Source organism: Salmo trutta, chromosome 17 (genome assembly GCF_901001165.1).
Source record: "Salmo trutta chromosome 17, fSalTru1.1, whole genome shotgun sequence".
NCBI lineage: Eukaryota > Metazoa > Chordata > Actinopteri > Salmoniformes > Salmonidae > Salmo > Salmo trutta.
This window is the reverse complement of record NC_042973.1, coordinates 50,323,696-50,343,115: the sequence shown is the minus strand read 5'-3', so window position 1 is coordinate 50,343,115 and position 19,420 is coordinate 50,323,696. Positions and strand designations below refer to the sequence as shown.

The 19,420-nt window shown below is 44.5% G+C and overlaps 1 protein-coding gene across 7 annotated transcripts in view; it reads right to left on the bottom strand.

The window, feature by feature from the left end:
- LOC115152354 (anoctamin-1) overlaps window positions 1-19,420 on the bottom strand; it is a 68,528-nt gene that overhangs the window by 43,484 nt on the left and 5,624 nt on the right. For 3 of the 7 annotated variants that reach the window (XM_029697132.1, XM_029697138.1, XM_029697135.1), the window contains exons 2-3: window positions 14,753-14,934; window positions 5,740-6,087 (exon numbers count right to left, since the gene is read on the bottom strand). In XM_029697132.1, coding sequence (XP_029552992.1) covers window positions 5,740-6,087; window positions 14,753-14,860 — 456 coding nt within the window. In that variant the 5' untranslated portion in view covers window positions 14,861-14,934. Of the gene's footprint in view, window positions 1-5,739; window positions 6,088-8,293; window positions 8,510-14,752; window positions 14,935-19,420 lie in introns of those variants that run through there. The other 4 variants (XM_029697131.1, XM_029697134.1, XM_029697136.1 and 1 more) reach the window with 2 other exon arrangements.

The following is a 19,420-nucleotide window of genomic DNA, read 5'->3' as shown; positions in this document are numbered from 1 at the left end:
GAGCTGAGATAAGGTGGGGCTTTACCTAGCAAAGACTTATAGATGACCTGGAGCCAGTGGGTTTGGCGATGAATATTTAGCGTGGGCCAGCCAACGAGAGCATACAGGTCGCAGCGGTGGGTAGTATATGGGGCTTTGGTGACATAACAGATGGCACTGTGATAGACTACATTCAATTTTCTGAGTAGAGTGTTGGAGGCTATTTTGTAAATGACATCTCCGAAGTCAAGGATCGGTAGGATAGTCAGTTTTACGAGGGTATGTTTGGCAGCATGAGTGAAGGAGGCTTTGTTGCGAAATAGGAAGCCAATTCTAGATTTAATTTTGGATTGGAGATGCTTAATTGACAACAGGCCCTCCGATTTGACACACTGAACTCTATCTGAGAAGTAGCTGGTGAACCAGGCGAGGCAGTCATTTGCGAAACCAAGGCTATTGAGTCTGCCGATAAGAATGCGGTGATTGACAGAGTCGAAAGCCTTGGCCAGGTCGATGAAGACGGCTGCACAGTACTGTCTTTTATCGATGGCGGCTATGATATCGTTTAGGACCTTGCGCGTGGCTGAGGTGCATCCATGAGTGGAGAAGGTACGGTGGGATTCGAAATGGTCAGTGATCTGTTTGTTAACTTGGCTTTCGAAGAGGCAGGGTAGGATGGATATAGGTCTATAACAGTTTGGGTCTAGAGTGTCTCTCCCTTTGAAGAGGGGAATGACCGCGGCAGCTTTCCAATCTTTGGGGATCTCAGACGATATGAAAGAGAGGTTAAACAGGCTAGTAATAGGGGTTGCAAAAATTTCGGGCGGATCATTTTAGAAAGAGAGGGTCCAGATTGTCTAGCCCAGCTGATTTGTAGGTATCCAGATTTTTTTCAGAACATCAGCTATCTGGATTTGGGTGAAGAGAAGCAGGGGGGCTTGGGCAAGTTGCTGCAGGGGGTGTAGAGCTGTTGGCCAGGGTAGGGTTAGCCAGGTGGAAAGCATGGCCAGCCGTAGAAAAATGCTTATGCAAATTCTCGATTATCGTAGATTTATCAGTGGCGACAGTGTTTCCTAGCCTCAGTGCAGTGGGCAGCTGGGAGGAGGTGCTCTTATTCTCCGTGGACTTTACAGTGTCCCAAAACTTTTTGGAATTAGTGCTACAGGATGCAAATTTCTGTTTGAAAAAGCTAGCCTTAGCTTTCGTAACTGACTGTGTATATTGGTTCTTGACTTCCCTGAAAAGTTGCACACCGCGGGGGCTGTTTGATGCTAATGCAGTACGCCACAGGATGTTTTAATGCTGGTCAAGGGCAGCCAAGTCTGGAGTGAACCAAGGGCTATATCTGTTCTTAGTTCTACATTTTTTGAATGGGGCATTCTTATTTAAGATGGTGAGGAAAGCACTTTTAAAGAACAACCAGGCTACTGATGGGATGAGGTCAATATCCTTCTAGGATACCCTTGCCAGGTCGATTAGAAAGGCCTGCTCGCTGAAGTTTTTTAGGGAGCGTTTGACAGTGATGAGGGGTGGTCGTTTGACCGCGGACCCATTACGGACACAGGCAATGAAGCAGTGATCGCTGAGATTCTGGTTGAAGACAGCAGAGGTGTATTTAGAGGGCAAGTTGGTCAGGATGATATCTATGAGGGTGCCCAGGTTTACGGATTTAGGGTTGTACCTGGTAGGTTCCTTGATAGTTTGGGTGAGATTGAGGGCATCTAGCTTAGATTGTAGGATGGCAGGGGTGTTAAGCATTTCTCAGTTTAGGTCACCTAACAGTATGAACTCTGAAGATACATGGGGACAATCAATTCACATATGGTGTCCAGGGCACAGCTGGGGGCTGAGGTGGTCTATACCAAGCGGCAACAGTGAGAGACTTATTTCTGGAAAGATGGATTTTTAAAAGTAGAAACTCAAACTGTTTGGGTACAGACCTGGATAGTATGACAGAACTCTGCAGGCTGTCTCTGCAGTAGATTGCAACTCCGCCCCCTTTGGCAGTTCTATCTTGTCGGAAAATGTTATATTTAGGGATGGAAATTTCAGTATTATTGGTGGCCTTCCTAATCCAGGATTCAGACACAGCTAGGATATTAGGGTTGGCGGAGTGTGCTAAAGCAGTGAATAAAACAAACTTAGGGAGGAGGCTTCTGATGTTAACGTGCATGAAACCAAGGCTTTTACGGGTACAGAAGTCAACAAATGAGAGCGCCTGGGGAATGGGTGTGGTGCTGGGGGCTGCAGGGCCTGGATTAACCTCTACATCACCAGAGGAACAGTAGGATAAGGGTACGGCTAAAGGCTATAAGAATTGGTCATCTAGTGCATTGGGAACAGAGAATAAAAAGAGCAGGTTTCTGGGCGTGGTTGAATATATTCAGGGCATAATGTACAGACAAGGGTATTGTCAGGGGCGTCGTAAAGGACAGACCAATGTGCAGCGGGTATAGTGCACATCTTCTTTACTTTATTTAGAGATAACACTTTTACAAAAAAATAACAAAACCTACAACCGACAGTTCCGTCAGGTAATTACACAAAACGGAAAACAACCACCCACAAAACCCAAAGGAAAACAGGCTGCCTAAGTATGGCTTCCAATCAGAGACAACGAAAGACACCTGCCTCTGATTGGAAACCACACTCGGCCAAACCTGGAAAACGAAACATAGAAAATGAAAAGTAGAACCAAAATCCCCTAGACCAAAAACCCCAAAACACACATAACAAACACCCCCTGCCATGCCCTGACCAACTACAATGACAAAAGACCCCTTTACTGGTCAGGACGTGACAGGTATGGTAGGATGTGAGTACATTAGAGGTAAACCTAGGCATTGAGTGACGATGAGAGAGGTTGTGTCTCTGGAGGCACCAGTTAAGCCTGGTGAGGTCTCAGCATGTGTGGGGGGTGGGACAAAAGAGCTATCTAAGGCCTGTTGAGTGGGACTGGGGGCTCTACAGTGAAATAAAACAATAATAACTAACCCGAAAGAGCAGTAGATACGGCATATTGACATTAGGGAGAGGCATGTGTAGCCGAGTGATCATAGGGTCCTATGAGCAGCAATAAGTGAGACAGGGAGCCGTTCGGTAGTCGCTACTACGCTAGGCGAGCGGGAGACACAGCATTCAGAAAACTAGCGGGCCGGGGCTAGCAGATGGGTCTTCGGCGACATCGCAACGGAAAAGCCTGTTGAAACCACATTGGACGATTACGTCGGCAGACCAATCGTGATGGATCGGCGGGGCTCCATGTCGGCAATAAAGGGTCCAGGCCAATTGGCAAAAGAGGTATTGTAGCCCAAGAATTAGCTGGTATGCCTCTTTGGCTAGCCGGGAGATGGGCATAGCCTGAGACTAGCTCAAGTCTAACTGATGCTTCGGGACAGAGGCGTTAGCCAGCAAATAGCCACTCGGTTGAAGCTAGCTAGTGATCCGCGATGATCCGGTGTAATGGTCCAGAGCTTGTGGCAGGAATCCATTGATGTAGTAGAGAAAAGCAGTCTGATATGCTCTAGGTTGATATCGCGCTGTGCAGACTGGCAAGTATTGACCGAGCTAAAGCTGGCTGGTGTCCGAGCTAACGGAGAAGTGGCTAACTGACTACTAGCTAGTAGCTAGTTAGCTGGCTAGATTCTGATGGGGGTTCCATATTATAAAGTATAAAAATAGCAGATCCTTACAACATTGGGTGAGGCAGGTTGCAGGAAAGTATATTCAGTTCGTAGATGGAAAGCGGGATTAAAATATATACGAAAAATGAAGAAAAAAAACGACTATTTACACGGGACAAGACGGGACAAGACAAACACACGTCCGACTGCTACGCCATCTTGGAATTCATGTTTCATGAAACATGAATTAAATGTTTCAGCAAGTAATGAGTTTAGGCCTGCGGATCTAAAAGACGTCCAATCAGGTATTATGTAGTCTTGTGCTGCCAGATATTACCCTGCATTCTCGTTCAAGGAGCCTGAGAAACTTAGAACATTCTGGAGCGGTTGTGGTCAGATTTAGGTAATGGATTTCCTAGCAGAGGTTTCCATCACTGTTTCAGTCTCAAACATTCACACTCCTCCACATCCCATTACCACCTCCGCTTCCTCCCTTCCCACTGCAGTTCCGTCCCAGTATTAGATCCACTAAGTGTCTTCTATATACAGATTAGTTTAAGTCAACAGCACTTTAATGATCTATAATACTTAGGGCGCCTGTTTTAATCAACTAACTCCACAACGGACGGTCGATGAGAGGAAACGATAAAATACCTAAACATTACTCCCTTCTCTCCACTCCACTAACATGATAAGAAAGAGATTATTCAGTATGTTTTCCCCACAGATAACACAAACAGTTTGATGTAATAACCGCGGTATCCATGAGGGAAAAGCTTCAATAATAGAATGGTGGCTTGAATGCAATTTGGGGACAAAGTGGAAATTATAAACGGATGGTTTATACATGAATCACAATTCATCTTGGCACCCTGAACCAATTCTCGCGTGTACACTGTCTGTCACAAAGTCCCAAAAAACACTTAACATACGACATACGTCTCTTTTTCTCACACACTTACTTTAATGAAATCAGTAGGACATCAAGCTTGTGAAAAATGTGCCGTTTGTAAGTGTGAGAGTGTGTGAGAGTGTGCAAGAGTGTATGTACAGTCAAGGTATTCTGTGTTATCTTCTAGCTGGCATTGCCACATTGCTTGTATGGAGTATGTGTGTGTGTATGTGTATGTGTGTGTGTGTGTGTGTGTGTGTGTGTGTGTGTGTGTGTGTGTGTGTGTGTGTGTGTGTGTGTGTGTGTGTGTGTGTGTGTGTGTGTGTGTGTGTGTGTGTGTGTGTGTGTGTGTGTGTGTGTGTGTGTGTGTGTGCATGGGCATGGTGTGATCCTTCCACTGGGCCATCCCTGTTCTGCCCTGTCCTATCCTGGCCTGCCCTGTCTGGGTAAAGAGATCCACCATGGCAGCTGTCATCTTGCCATCATCAGCACTCGGACCAACTTGATAGTCTCAGATTACTGAGACTTCACCCTCATGTCCTTCTTACTCTCTATTACAGATTACAGTTGGTCAACACACCACAAGCCTACAGAAGGCAATCACTAGATGTGCACAGGGCTTTCCCTTTTTCATTCACTCTCATGACATCTAGTCCAAAAAGTTGATGTGATGAATCTCTTGATCCTGATCAGGGATTTTGATTTCAAAATGGATTGGCTTCGAATGAAGAAAAATAAGATTACATTGAAATTACTGATGTAATGTTGAAAGGATTTTGAAGTCTATCATGGCCTTTTCAAAGACAGCCAAACATTGTCAGGTGTGAGAAACAGAACCCTCTTCAGAAAACAGTCTGACGATGCAGTTGGTTCTGTGATGCAGTTCTAAATAAATCCAACAAACCAACCAATGACAGCAGCCAGACAGGTTGCCGCAGTTAACCCACCCCCCCTGCTAGTCCCGCTAGCCTTCTATAGGCCGGTTTCAGCTGGTGCTGTGCCAAACTACAATGTATGTTTTGTGTAATGTTGCATGGTGGGGACAAAAATAACCCTGATCCACAAGCCTGCTGGAAAACTCTAGAGGGGCAACAGTATTGTACATGATGTTCTCCCCTCCTCCCTAAGCTAACGCTCGGCTAACACTAGCTAATGCTAGACCTGGCTGGACATAGCTAATAATATCGGGTGGGTTTGGGGCTGTCAAAAAGAACAGAACAGAGAAGCCATAGAGAAGCAACTCACATCCTCATCCTTCTCCAGCTCCAGGCCCATATCCCTCAGGTTGCCCTCAAACTCTTCCCGACGGTAGCGCTTGTCGTCCTCGTGGTAGTCCATGCTGTGGTCCTGAGAGGCCACCTCTGGGACAACTCTGGGCTGCGGGGGCGGGGGTCGTCCCAGCCTGGCTGTCCCGCGGCGGAGGCTCCGTGTGAAGGCGTTGTCGGTGAAGCGAGAGGACTGTCGGTTAGAGCGGGAACTGCTGGGCTTTTTGATGTGGTAGGTGAGGATGTAGTCCACCCGCCTCTCTCCATCCTGGAAGTATAGGCCGTGCTGGCATTGGGTATTCTCCTCGGGTGCCAGGGAGTTCAGGAGCTGGGGAGAGAGGGGAGGGCTGTGCATTAGAGAGGGCTAGCTACCTATCTGGACCATGTTCATGTGTGTGTGCTGTGAAGCTTTTGCCATTCGACTGGTCAGTGAGCCAGTTAGACTACAGGGGTCAAGTTGGGAGAGTCACCTAGTCCCAATTGGGTTCCTGTGGATTTCTGGTTCCCCTTGGGAGAAGTGACCACTTAGTGACTTTGAACCTGAATGCTGATTTGCAAGGCAAGCAGTACTGAGAATGATTTAGTTAACAACAAGTTAAAAAATTTTTTACATCCAACAAAAGGCTTGTGTTGCTACTCTGTATGCGTGCGTACAAACGATTAACCAAACATACCTGATTCTTTATTTTATGATTATATCATTCATTTATATGAATGGCATCTATAGGTATGATATTATAATCTCTTATTGTACAAACTTCAATAGGCTTTGATGAACATCTATCACAACAGTGGAAATACACTACAGAATCATAAGCATCTTTAAAAAAAAACATTTTGGATTTTAGTATTGTAATATGGCAGTATTGTAATATAAAATTATTGTAATATGACATTATTGTAATATGACAGTATTGTAATATGCCATATTTCTCATTTACTGTCTGCCTGCCAACCAGTATAGATTCCATCTTTGAGAGAAAGCTCTTCTTTCCAACAAACTGAAATCTAGTCCGTAATGTTTTAGTACAATAGGTTTATTATATCGTCTTTACATTTTTTTATACAGTAGATCATTCAAATTCCTGTGATTTCTCTACTCTTTCTAAGTATGCTATACATCCACCTGAATAATTTGTGTCACAATTCTAACTAGGTTCATGACATATGTTTGATCCGGTTATAGTTGGGCATTTCCATGGAGTTTTCAGAGGGATCGGCTAGTCAACAACTGCTATCGGACATCAAGCTTATTTGACCAGGAAAGTTTGGGTGACTCCAAAACGCATTGCTTATTCCTGATCTGGTGGCCTGGTGAAGAACTGCACATACCGGTATTCTGTGTGCCACTATCAATATAGTATTATTCACCTTAAAGGCAGTTGCATGAGGCACCTTCAAGACACCCTTGAACTATTTTACTTCAGGTAAGAGTGCCAAAATGGTGGATGATTGTTTGTGTGTGTGGAGACATGTGGGTGTTTGGGTGTGTGGGTGTGTGGGTGCACACAAGACTACATGCTGAGCCTATACTGATGATCTTGAGAGGTCTGGATTGGTTGGGTCCAGCTAACTACAAGCTGCTGTTCACAGTGTCCAGCCCGCTGACCATACCAACATACTTCAAATTGTGTGACTTATCAGTTGGAATAATATTGTCCAATATTCCTGCGAACTATTTTAATAGCACTGACTGACCCAACTGATTTTCTATTTTTAATCACAATATTTAAAAAGTGGATTGTGGCCCGCCCCACATACACTTCATACAATCATTTTGACCTAATTTGACAATTCCACATTCTACCCTCACATGATGGCAAGTAAAACCGAATAGACTGTTCTATTTGTAACACTGGCTGAGAAGGTTTTAGGAACCACTCGCTACTAGCCGAACGTTATGTGTAAAACTAGAAACACATGGTCACAGACCGCAACATGATAAGGGAGTTAAAAAAGAGTGATGAGTGATGACGTTATCGGATATATACATTTCACTCATTTCACACACACCCCTCTCTTGTATAGCACAAGTCTTCACAGAGCGTTGTGTGTAATGTGGAACGAGACAGTCATTAAAAAGTGTCAGACGTGTACGGTAGATACTTGTTCTGTAATTAGGCTACGTGATCATTTTCTCTCTGCAAGCTGTCAAACCAGGTCAAGCCATCTCTCAACTATATTGAGATTCAAAAAAAATAAAAAATCCTGGCACAAAAGTTACTAAAAAAGGATTACAACAGACAAAATGAATGTATTCATTACTTAACCAAGTTGAAGTGGAACACTACATTTCCACAAAACAATCATACGTCTAACTTCCACCTAGAGTATTATTTTCCAACAAATCAAAGTTTCAAATCATAAGCAAAGTGAAATAACTGCCAAATGAATCTTCACTTTAAAAACCAAATACCAAACTATAGCAAAGCAGAAGTCCCCCTGAGATAGTTAGTCTCAGTCTCTACTGAAGTACTAGTACGTTAACACGTGATGTAAATCCACACATGCTGTATCTTCGTCATTCCACTCACTTGAAATTTTCCATGAAAAACCACATCCTTTAAGAAGTGCCTGGGCTTGCTAGCTGTGGCTGCTGAGTTATGAAGCAGTGAAGTCCCTGAGCTCTCTGGTGTTTCTTCTGCCATCTTCCCATCACTAGGCGAGCACCACCGCTGACTACTGCTATTAAACAGAGCTCTCTCTCTCTTTCCCTCGCTCTCTCGTTCTCTCTCCAGCTTTCTCTGTCACCGTCCACAGGGGTGAACAAGCCCAACGTCTCTCTGCTACAAGACCCACTACTTGTTACTTGAGAAGAGTCTGAGACGCCAAGTAGCTAATATTAGCCTTGATCTGAACGCGACAAGGTGCCCTCTCCTATCTCAATCCCTCATTACATATAAAAGCCATAACAGATATTCAGCATTATTTCAGGGGCTGCTAATCATTCGGAGGTCAAGGTTAAGCCACAATATATTTAATTATAAACTGGGTGGTTAAAGCACTGAATGGCCATATGACAAAACATGTCTTTTTACTGCTCTAATTACGCTGGTAACCAGTTTACAATAGCAATAAGGCACCTTGGAGGTTAGGGATATATGGCCAATATAGCATGGCTAAGGGCTGTATCCAGGCACTCCGCATTGCGTCTGCCTAAGAACAGCCCATAGCCGTGGAATATTGGCCATATACCACACCCCCTCGGGCCTTATTGCTTAATTAGAACGTAAACACTGGCCCAACCCAGAGGTGACTCCACAGGTCCCAGGGTGGTTTGGTAGAAAAACTATTCTGGATCAGTAGTTTTTCCTGATCTGGTAACCTAACCAGTTAAAACTGACCTAATACAGTATGATGTGATTAATCTGTTGTAAAAAGGTTTATTATGGGCTATGAGAACATGATGGGACCAGAGTTTTTCTAATAAAACAAATTTGATCCCATTCACATTTTCTCACAAATGGGCTATAAGTACACAATGTTACCACTTTGTGTACCCTGGCCAGAGGGACAGGACGCATAGAGCTGCTGTTAGCAGCCTACAGATCAGACATTTTTTATTTTGTCCATGCAAGATCGCTAATGTTTAGGTGTATAGGCTGCTACATTTATTGAAGAGTTTTTGCTTGTGTCTGTCTGAGTGATGTGTTACAGTGAGGGAAAAAAGTATTTGATCCTCTGCTGATTTTGTACGTTTGCCCACTGACAAAGAAATGATCAGTCTATCATTTTAATGGTAGGTTTATTTGAACAGTGAGAGAACGCATGTCAAAAATGTTATAAATTGATTAGCATTTTAATGAGGGAAAAAAGTATTTGACCCCCTCTCAATCTGTCACGTCCTGACCAGCAGATGGAGCTGTTGTAGTAGTTTGGGGGTCAGGACGTGGCAGTCTTGTGTGTGTGTGTTTGAATGTTCTCTGTGTCTTGTGACTCCTGATCAGGAACAGCTGGGGATCGTTGTTCCTGATTGGGAGTCATATATGTAGGAGTATGTTTGTCACTGGGGGTTGTGGGGAATTGTGGTGAGCACTGCTTTTTTTTTTGGTTTAGCCTGCTACACTGTCGTATCATGAGTACTGTTCATTGTTTTGTTTATTGTTTTCCCCAGTGGATACTTTACTTGTTTTGTTAATTAAAGAAACATGAGTGTCCACACTTCTGCTGCGCCTTGGTCCTCCTTTCAAATCCATGATGGATACTGTGACAGAATTCCCCACCAACACAGGACCAAGCAGCGGAAGAAGGCTGGCGAGGACTGGGAGACACGACGGGTAAGGGAGACCGAGAGGCACCCCCAAGAATTTTTTAGGGGGGGGCACAAGGGCTGTTTGACGGGGCAGGAGCTGCCCGCCAGTCAACAGTCGCCAGAGCTGCCCGCCAGTCAACAGTCGCCAGAGAGGCCAGACTGCCCTGAACTGCCGGAGTGGCCAGACTGCCCTGAACTGCCGGAGTGGCCAGACTGCCCTGAACTTCCGCAGTGGCCAGACTGCCCTGAACTGCCGGAGTGGCCAGACTGCCCTGAACTGCCGGAGTGGCCAGACTGCCCTGAACTGCCGGAGTGGCCAGACTGCCCCGAACTGCCGGAGTGGCCAGACTGCCCCGAACTGCCGGAGTGGCCAGACTGTCCCGAACGGCCAGACTGCCCAGACTGCCCCGAGCTGCCAGACTGCCCAGACAGCCCCGAGCTGCCAGACTGCCCAGACTGTCCCGAGCTGCCAGACTGCCCAGACTGTTCCGAGCTGCCAGACTGCCCAGACTGTCCCGAGCTGCCAGACTGCCCAGACTGCCCCGAGCTGCCAGACTGCCCAGACTGCCCAGACTGCCCCGAGCTGCCAGACTGCCCTGAGCTGCCAGACTGCCCAGACTGCCCAGACTGCCCCGAGCTGCCAGACTGCCCAGACTGCCCCGAGCTGCCAGACCGCCCCAAGCTGCCAGACTGCCCCGACAGCCAGGAACGGCCTGCACCTGAGCCACCTCCAGGATAGGTGGGTTGGGGAGGGAGGGAGGGTGTAGCACAGTGCCGTCGGTGACGGCAGCCACCCTCCCTTCCCTCCCTTATTGTTTAAGGGTTAGTGTTTATGGGTTTTGTTGGGGATTTTGTTTGTTGGTGTTTTGTTTTGTGGTTAGGTGCATTCCGGGGTCTGCACCTTGAGGGGGGGGTACTGTCACGTCCTGACCAGCAGATGGAGCTGTTGTAGTAGTTTGGGGGTCAGGACGTGGCAGTCTTGTGTGTGTGTGTTTGAATGTTCTCTGTGTCTTGTGACTCCTGATCAGGAACAGCTGGGGATCGTTGTTCCTGATTGGGAGTCATATATGTAGGAGTATGTTTGTCACTGGGGGTTGTGGGGAATTGTGGTGAGCACTGCTTTTTTTTGGTTTAGCCTGCTACACTGTCGTATCGTGAGTACTGTTCATTGTTTTGTTTATTGTTTTCCCCAGTGGATACTTTACTTGTTTTGTTAATTAAAGAAACATGAGTGTCCACACTTCTGCTGCGCCTTGGTCCTCCTTTCAAATCCACGATGGATACTGTGACACAATCAGAAAGATTTCTGGCTCCCAGGTGTCTTTTATACAGGTAACGAGCTGAGATTAGGAGCACACTCTTAAAGGGAGTGCTCCTAATCTCAGCTTGTTACCTATATAAAAGACACCTGTCCACAGAAGCAATCAATCAATCAGATTCCAAACTCTCCACCATGGCCAAGACCAAAGAGCTCTCCAAGGATGTCAGGGACAAGACATACACAAGGCTGGAATGGGCTACAAGACCATCGCCAAGCAGCTTGGTGAGAAGGTGACAACAGTTGGTGCAATTATTCGCAAATGGAAGAAACACGAACTGTCAATCTCCCTCGGCCTGGGGCTCCATGCAAGATCTCACCTCGTGGAGTTGCAATGATCATGAGAACGGTGAGGAATCAGCCCAGAACTACACGGGAGGATCTTGTCAATGATCTCAAGGCAGCTGGGACCATAGTCACCAAGAAAACAATTGGTAACACACTACACTACTAAGGACTGAAATCCTGCAGCGCCCTCAAGGTCCCCCTGCTCAAGAAAGCACATCTACATGGCCGTCTGATGTTTGCCAATGAACATCTGAATGATTCAGAGGACAACTGGGTGAAAGTGTTGTGGTCAGATGAGAGCAAAATGGAGCTCTTTGGCATCAACTCAACTCCCCGTGTTTGGAGGAGGAGGAATGCTGCCTATGACCCCAAGAATACCATCCCCACCGTCAAACATGGAGGTGGAAACATTATGCTTTCGGGGTGTCTTTCTGCTAAGGGACAGGACAACTTCACCGCATCAAAGGGACAATGGACGGGGCCATGTACCGTCAAATCTTGGGTGAGAACCTCCTTCCCTCAGCCAGGGCATTGAAAATGGGTCGTGGATGGGTATTCCAGCATGACAATGACCCAAAACACACGGCCAAGGCAACAAAGGAGTGGCTCAAGAAGAAGCACATTAAGGTCCTGGAGTGGCCTAGCCAGTCTCCAGACCTTAATCCCATAGAAAATCTGTGGAGGGAGCTGAAGGTTCGAGTTGCCAAACGTCAGCCTCGAAACCTTAATGACTTGGAGAAGATCTGCAAAGAGGAGTGGGACAAAATCCCTCCTGAGATGTGTGCAAACCTGGTGGCCAACTACAAGAAACGTCTGACCTCTGTAATTGCCAACAAGGGTTTTGCCACCAAGTACTAAGTCATGTTTTGCAGAGGGGTCAAATACTTATTTCCCTCATTAAAATGCAAATCAATTTATAACATTTTTGACATGCGTTTTTCTGGATTTCTTTGTTGTTTTTCTGTCTCTCACTGTTCAAATAAACCTACCATTAAAATTATAGACTGATCATTTCTTTGTCAGTGGGCAAACGTACAAAATCAGCAGGGGATCAAATACTTTTTTCCCTCATTGTATCATGGTTGCTAAATAAATACCGGAGGAAAGCGGAGCATGCGCATGACCTGCGATTTCCGTGAATCTGATTTGTCAAGACACGCAAACAGCCTGCAACAGCACTCTGATGTGAAGGACAAATAAATTCTTCGCAAGTTGACAAATCATTGAAAAGGGCTGTGGCAAATGCCACCTCACCACACGTTTTCCGGCGGCCTTTGCCCAACCAGTACAAACATTCCCCTGAGAGGGTCCTCGGGGACATAATTTCTCATCGCAACACAGAGATGGATCACTGCTTCAGATGTGGCAATGGATACGCAGTACTGAACAAGAGGTTATTAAACACATTAGAAAATGGTTTAAGCATCAGCCAATTAAAATCATCGACGTAGTGTCACGTGATAGAACGTTACATTGTAGCTGGTCCCATCAGATAACATGGCACATGTTAGCCCTATGCTAACCTCAACAGGTGGCAGTGAATATTTCCTGTAAGAAATTCCTCATCATCCTTTTAAAGATATTACATTTTTTCTCCAGAAACCAATGGCATTTCTTAAAATGGGTCAACTCGGCCACCAGAGGGATAAATGTAAATCTCCAAATGTAAATTCAACCTTCATTCAATTCTTCAGCCAGCATTTCCCAAATGGCTTGTTACGGAACTGTTCCGTGTCTACATAGACCCAAAATATCCAACACATAGCAGACATCGGTTCACATTATACAGTATCAGTCAGTCCAGTCCAAACTCGTGTCACAGTGTTGAGTAGGACATATGCAGACAGAGGAGAAAAATGTGTAATACTAAGATCATTTATTTAGCTAAGACAGACATCTTGTCACTTGTCATATGTACATCTGTGACATACAACAATTGACAGATAAAGTCAGTTAATGAAAAGGCCATCAAGACAAAACCAAACAACCATTTCTGTATAGACCTCACTTTGTGCATGGAGGCATTGTCATGCTGAAACAGGAAAGGGCCTTCCCCAAACTGTTGCCACAAATTTGGAAGCACAGAATAATCTAGAATTTCATTGTATGCTGTAGTGTTGATTTCCCTTCACTGGAACTAAGGAGCATAGCCCGAACCATGAAAAACAGCCCCAAACTATTATTCCTCCTCCAGCACACTTTCCAGTTGGCACTATGCATCGGGGCAGGAAGCGTTCTCCTGGAATCCGCCATACCCAGATTTGTCTGTCAGACTGCCAGATGGTGAAGCGTGATTCATCACTCCAGAGAATGTTTCCACTGTTCCAGAGTCCAATGGCGGCGAGATTTACACCACTCCAGCCGACGCTTGGCATGCGCATGGTGATCTTAGGCTTGTGTGCGGCTGCTCGGCCATGGAAACCCATTTCATGAAGCTCCGAACAGTTCTTGTGCTGACATTGCTTCCAGAGGCAGTTTGGAACTCGGTAGTGAGTGTTGCAACTGAGGATAGACGGTTTTTACACACTCAGCAGTCCCATTCTGTGAGCTTGTATGGCCTACTACTTCGCGGCTGAGCCGTTGTTGCTCCTACACGTTTCCACTTCACAATAACAGAACTTACAGTTAACCGGGGCAGCTCTAGCAGAGCAGAAATTTGACGAACTGACTTGTTTGAAAGGTGGCATCCTATGACAGTACCACGTTGAAAGTCACTGAGCTCTTGAGTAACGCCATTCTACCATCAATGTTTGTCTATGGAGATTGCATGGTTGTGTGCTCGATTTTTGTACACCTGTCAGCAGAGGGTGTGGCTGAAATAGCCGAATCCACTAATTTGAAGGGGTGTCCGCATGGTTTTGTATATATAGTGTACAACATTTGACAAATAAAGTCAGTTAATAAAAGGCCATCAGTACAAAAGGAAACAAACAATGCAGGAATGAGGTATCCCCACTGTAATCTAAACTTTTCATTGGGCAAACCAACCAATTAGTCGTGCAAGGGTGTTCTACTCTGTCAACACCAGTTTTACTGTGCTGGATGTTCTTTCCAGGAATCAGATGTTGCTATGTGCTAGCTACTATGTGCTGTGGACTGTGATTTGCCAGTTGCTGAAAAGTAAAGGTGGCTTACTATGGAATCCGGCTGGACATAGCCTATGTCCTCGATGCCCTTGATATTGATGATATCCACCTCTTTCTCTTTGCCAGGGATGGTGGTGGACCTCTCATTCTTCTCCATGGCTTCCCCAGACTGCTGGCCAGTCTCTTGGGGCTCTCCTGACGGGTCCGGGTCCTGGGTCAGGTGGGCTTTACCTGGGGAGACAAACAGCAAGGTGCATCTCTCAAGTCTCAACACATAAATTCTGGGTTGGTTGTAAAGTATCATAGACGATGAATAAGCTTTTCTGTAAGCTATAAAATAGGCCTACATGAGTTCAAATGTATAGGCGCATATAACGTAGAGTATGTGTCCATGATGTGTTTCCGGTGCTAAAATTGAAGTAGCATACCTTCAGGCATTCTTTATGCATGTTTCCATCTAGTTCAGGCCATGTTTCAAAGTTACAACTGTGAGTTATCACATGCAACACTGACAGCAAGCAGCAGATGTACTGTACATATAATGGGCCATATCACAGAAATGATCTAGCTCATGGATGTTTGGCTATATGACTGTTTTTAGTGTTTTAAACTCAATTTGAGTGGTACACAATGTGGTTTGTAAAAATCTTTATTTTGTATTATTATATCATTGCGGAGTGACAATTAAATCAATTGTTCTAACTCTAACTGGATGTGCATGAATATCAAATAAGGATATACTGGCTTAATAATATAAAATAAGCATATACTGGCTAAATAATATCAAATAAGGATATACTGGCTAAATAATATCAAATAAGGATATACTTGCTAAATAATATCAAATAAGGATATACTGGCTAAACAATATCAAATATCAAAAGCTTTTTCATCCCCCCTTGTGTAAATAATTTGCTTAATAATCTATGCAATAACAAAACGGTTATAAAAGTGTAAAGTGCTATTGTTTGTTTTTCATGGTCATCCATAACTAAAGCATCCAAAAGCAACATTTATATCTGTGAAATCATCCCTCTCAATCTCCCGCTAGCTGCCCAGGCAGGCCAGGGTCCGACTCAGATGACATCTGAGAGTTTGCAGCTGAGTGTTGTTTATTTTTCAGACATACTGCACTATGTGAATTGCTCCTTGGACTCTGTTGAACCTCACCCGGATGGTGCTTTTCCTCAACTCAAAGGGAAGATGTGCGTGCATCTTCACTAACATAAGCTACTGTCCAGCTGGTCTCCATCAAGTCCCTGACTATCTCTGACTCAGGGCTCACTTCTCTGCAACATGAATTATCTGTTCGCTTCAAAACATTGGGCTTCCACCCAGTTGTGTGTTTGGCAGTTTAAATAAGCAGACCCGAGGATTAGAAGGAGTCTCCGTGGGAATCATTGTTTTTTTTTTAAAAAGAATGAAGAGGAAAAGAAAAAGGGAAAAAATAACTTCCTCTCGTTCTAATATTAGAATGGTCTCTGTGGAATTTGGACAAGCTACACTTCAATTAATATCAAGTTGACCATAGGTCAATCTTTCTACACAGGATACTACAAAAATGTTGAATAAAAGAGAGTGCTGTGAATTCACAATTTGTGTTCAATAACCTAATGAAAATGAAATACATTTAATATTACATTTATAAATCAGAATAAAGGAGATATAATGATAACCATAATGGGTCCACACACACACCCACACATCTAAAGTAAACCCCTCATAGCCTGGTTCCTCTCTAGGTTTCTTCCTAGGTTTTTGGCCTTTCTCAGGAGTTTTTCCTAGGGAGTTTTTCCCAGCCACCGTGCTTCTTTCACATGCATTGCTTGCTGTTTGGGGTTTTAGGCTGGGTTTCTGTACAGCACTTTGAGATTTCAGCTGATGTACGAAGGGCTATATAAATAAATTTGATTTGATTTGATTTGATTTAAAGTCCTATAGATTATATCCAAGTGAACTTAATAAATGGTTAAATATTGCTAAATGGTGGTTTTGTTATGATAATGTCATGATGTTATAGGTTATCTAAAACATATTAAACATGACTTTAAATGAACAATGGACTACACTGACAAATATTCGTACTAATAAAATGTGTAAATTCATTGTCATCATTCCCATTAAAATGGGTTTTGTTGCAAAACACTATGTTGCACTCCTGCCATCATCATTACGCACACCTGCCATCATCATTACGCACACCTGCCTTCCCCCGTCATGTGCATCAGCTTATGTCCTTGTATACCCGTGTGCTGATGCTGTTCCTGTCTTGTTTTTTGTCTGTTCCTGATTAAATGTTCCTGATCTCACATTACTGTATTGATTCATAAAAACAGAAATACAAAAATAAATATTGATGTCACAAATGTATCATTTGCACAGTACTTTATTAAAAATGTGGGTTATTTATTACATTCTACTGTGTAAAACCTAGCAGTACAACTTATTCCTCTGAAAGTGAGGCGGATATTTTGCGTTTTGCAACAAAATAAGATTATTTGTCTCTCTGAAATGATAGATTTCAAACAAATACATGTTTGTTATTGACTACACCATGCCATGGTTAATAAATGGTGAAAAGACACACATACGTTATTTAAACAATAAAAGCTACTTTACCGACATTTCTGAAAATGGATACAAAGCATTTTGGAATGAAACTCTTTATTTGCACACTAAACTGAAAAACTATCTGGCCTTGATTGGCAAATCAAAATAAATGTTCTACCACAGCGACCATGTTATTTATTTTGTACCCCTTTTTCGTGATATCCAATTGGTAGTTACAGTCTTGCTCCATTTCTGCAACTCCCGTACGGACTCGGTAGAGGTGCAGGTTGAGAGCCATGTGTCCTCCAAAACACGACCCTGCCAAACCGCACTGCTTCTTGATACATGCTCGCTTAACCCGGAAGCCAGCTGCACCAATGTGTCAGAGGAAACACCATACAGCTTGTGACCAAAGTCAGCGAGCATGCGCCCGGGCAGCCACAAGGAGTCACTAGAGCGCGATGGGACAAGGAAATCCTAGCCAGACAAAACCTCCTGTAACCTGGACGACACTGGACAAATTGTGCGCCGTCTCATGTGTCTCCCGATCGCGGCCGGCTGCAACACAGCCTTGGATCGAACCCAGGTCTGTAATGACGCCTTTCGCACTGCGATGCAGTTCCTTAGGCCGCTGCGCCACTCGGGAGGCCCCCGACCATGTCATTTTTGGGAAGTATATTTGATTCTGAGTTCGGACATATAAAGTTTGTATGTGAAAACTATTTCTAAGACACATATACATTCAGTTGTTCCGAACTCACTTCGCTAGCGCTAAAGACAGAGACTCACTCGGCTGGGGGTCGGACATGCGCAGATCAAATACAGAGCTTAAACGCCAATTAAGGTGTTTACATGTCCTAATAATTTGGATGATTGCTCAGAAAACAAGGTGTTTAAATCGGCGCACACTTACTTCAATTAAGATAAGCACAGTAAGGTGTTTACATGACTATTGCATATGTGCATGTAAACATACTCAGTGAAGCCTACCTGTAATCTCTAACTAGTGCAGCCAGAAGAGCCTGGTTCCTCTCCAGGTCTTCCTTCTAGAAATATGTTGAGGTCTATGTTACTGTAAAAGCACTTTATGCCAACTGCTGACGCAAAAAGTTTTTTTTTTTGCGTCAGCAAAAAGATTGACTGATTGATTGATTGATTCGATGGGACATCATAGGTCATAAGACAACCTATCAAGTGAAAGTGACCACAGTGTGTTGACACTACAAGGACACTGCATTTCATCCCACATCCCAAAAAGCATCTGACACATGACGGTCTCCAAGGCAGGAAGTGGAAGGGTGGTGTAGCAGCGAATCTTTCTGGAGACCCTGAGCTAATGTCATTGCAGGTTTCAGGGGCCCTACAGTTAAACTAGTATATGATGTGTGTAAACACATAGTAATTCCAAAGCAGATATTGAGTTAACGATGCAGTCTCTAACCAATGTATAATTTCAAACAGTAGTTTTGAAAGTGGTGCTCACGAGCCAAAACGGGTCCCTGTTTTTTGTTTACTGTGTCATCCAGTTGTACACTAGGTCATCCATTTCATGTGATATGTTACAAATTTAGCAATTTATATGATATCACCCTAGATTCAGTACAATTTGCATGCCGCCCCAACAGATCCATGGATGATGCAATTGCCATCACACTGCACACTGCCCTATCCCATCTGGAAAAGAGGAATACCTATGTAAGAATGCTGTTTATTGACTACAGCTCAGCCTTCAACACCAAGCTCATCACTAAGCTCGCTGCCCTGGGTCCTAACCCCGCTAAGCTCGCTAAGTCCTGGATTTCCTGACAGGCCAAACCCAGGTGGTGAAGGTAGGCAACAACACCTCCGCTATGCTGATCCTCAACACGGGGGCTCCACAAGGGTGCATGCTCAGCCCCCTCCTGTACTTCCTGTTTACCCAGGACTGCGTGGTCAAGCATGTCTCCAACTCAATCATCAAGTTTGCAGATGACACAACAGTGGTAGGCCTGATTACCAACAACAACTAGACAGCCTACAGGGAGGAGGTGAGGGACTTGAGGAGACAGCAGAAGGAGCACGCCCCCATCCACATCAACAGGGCCGCAATGGAGAGGATGAAAAACTTCCCTAAGCAAGGGTGTGGTGAAGAAGACCTCAGGAGGCTGAAAACATTCCATTTGGCCCT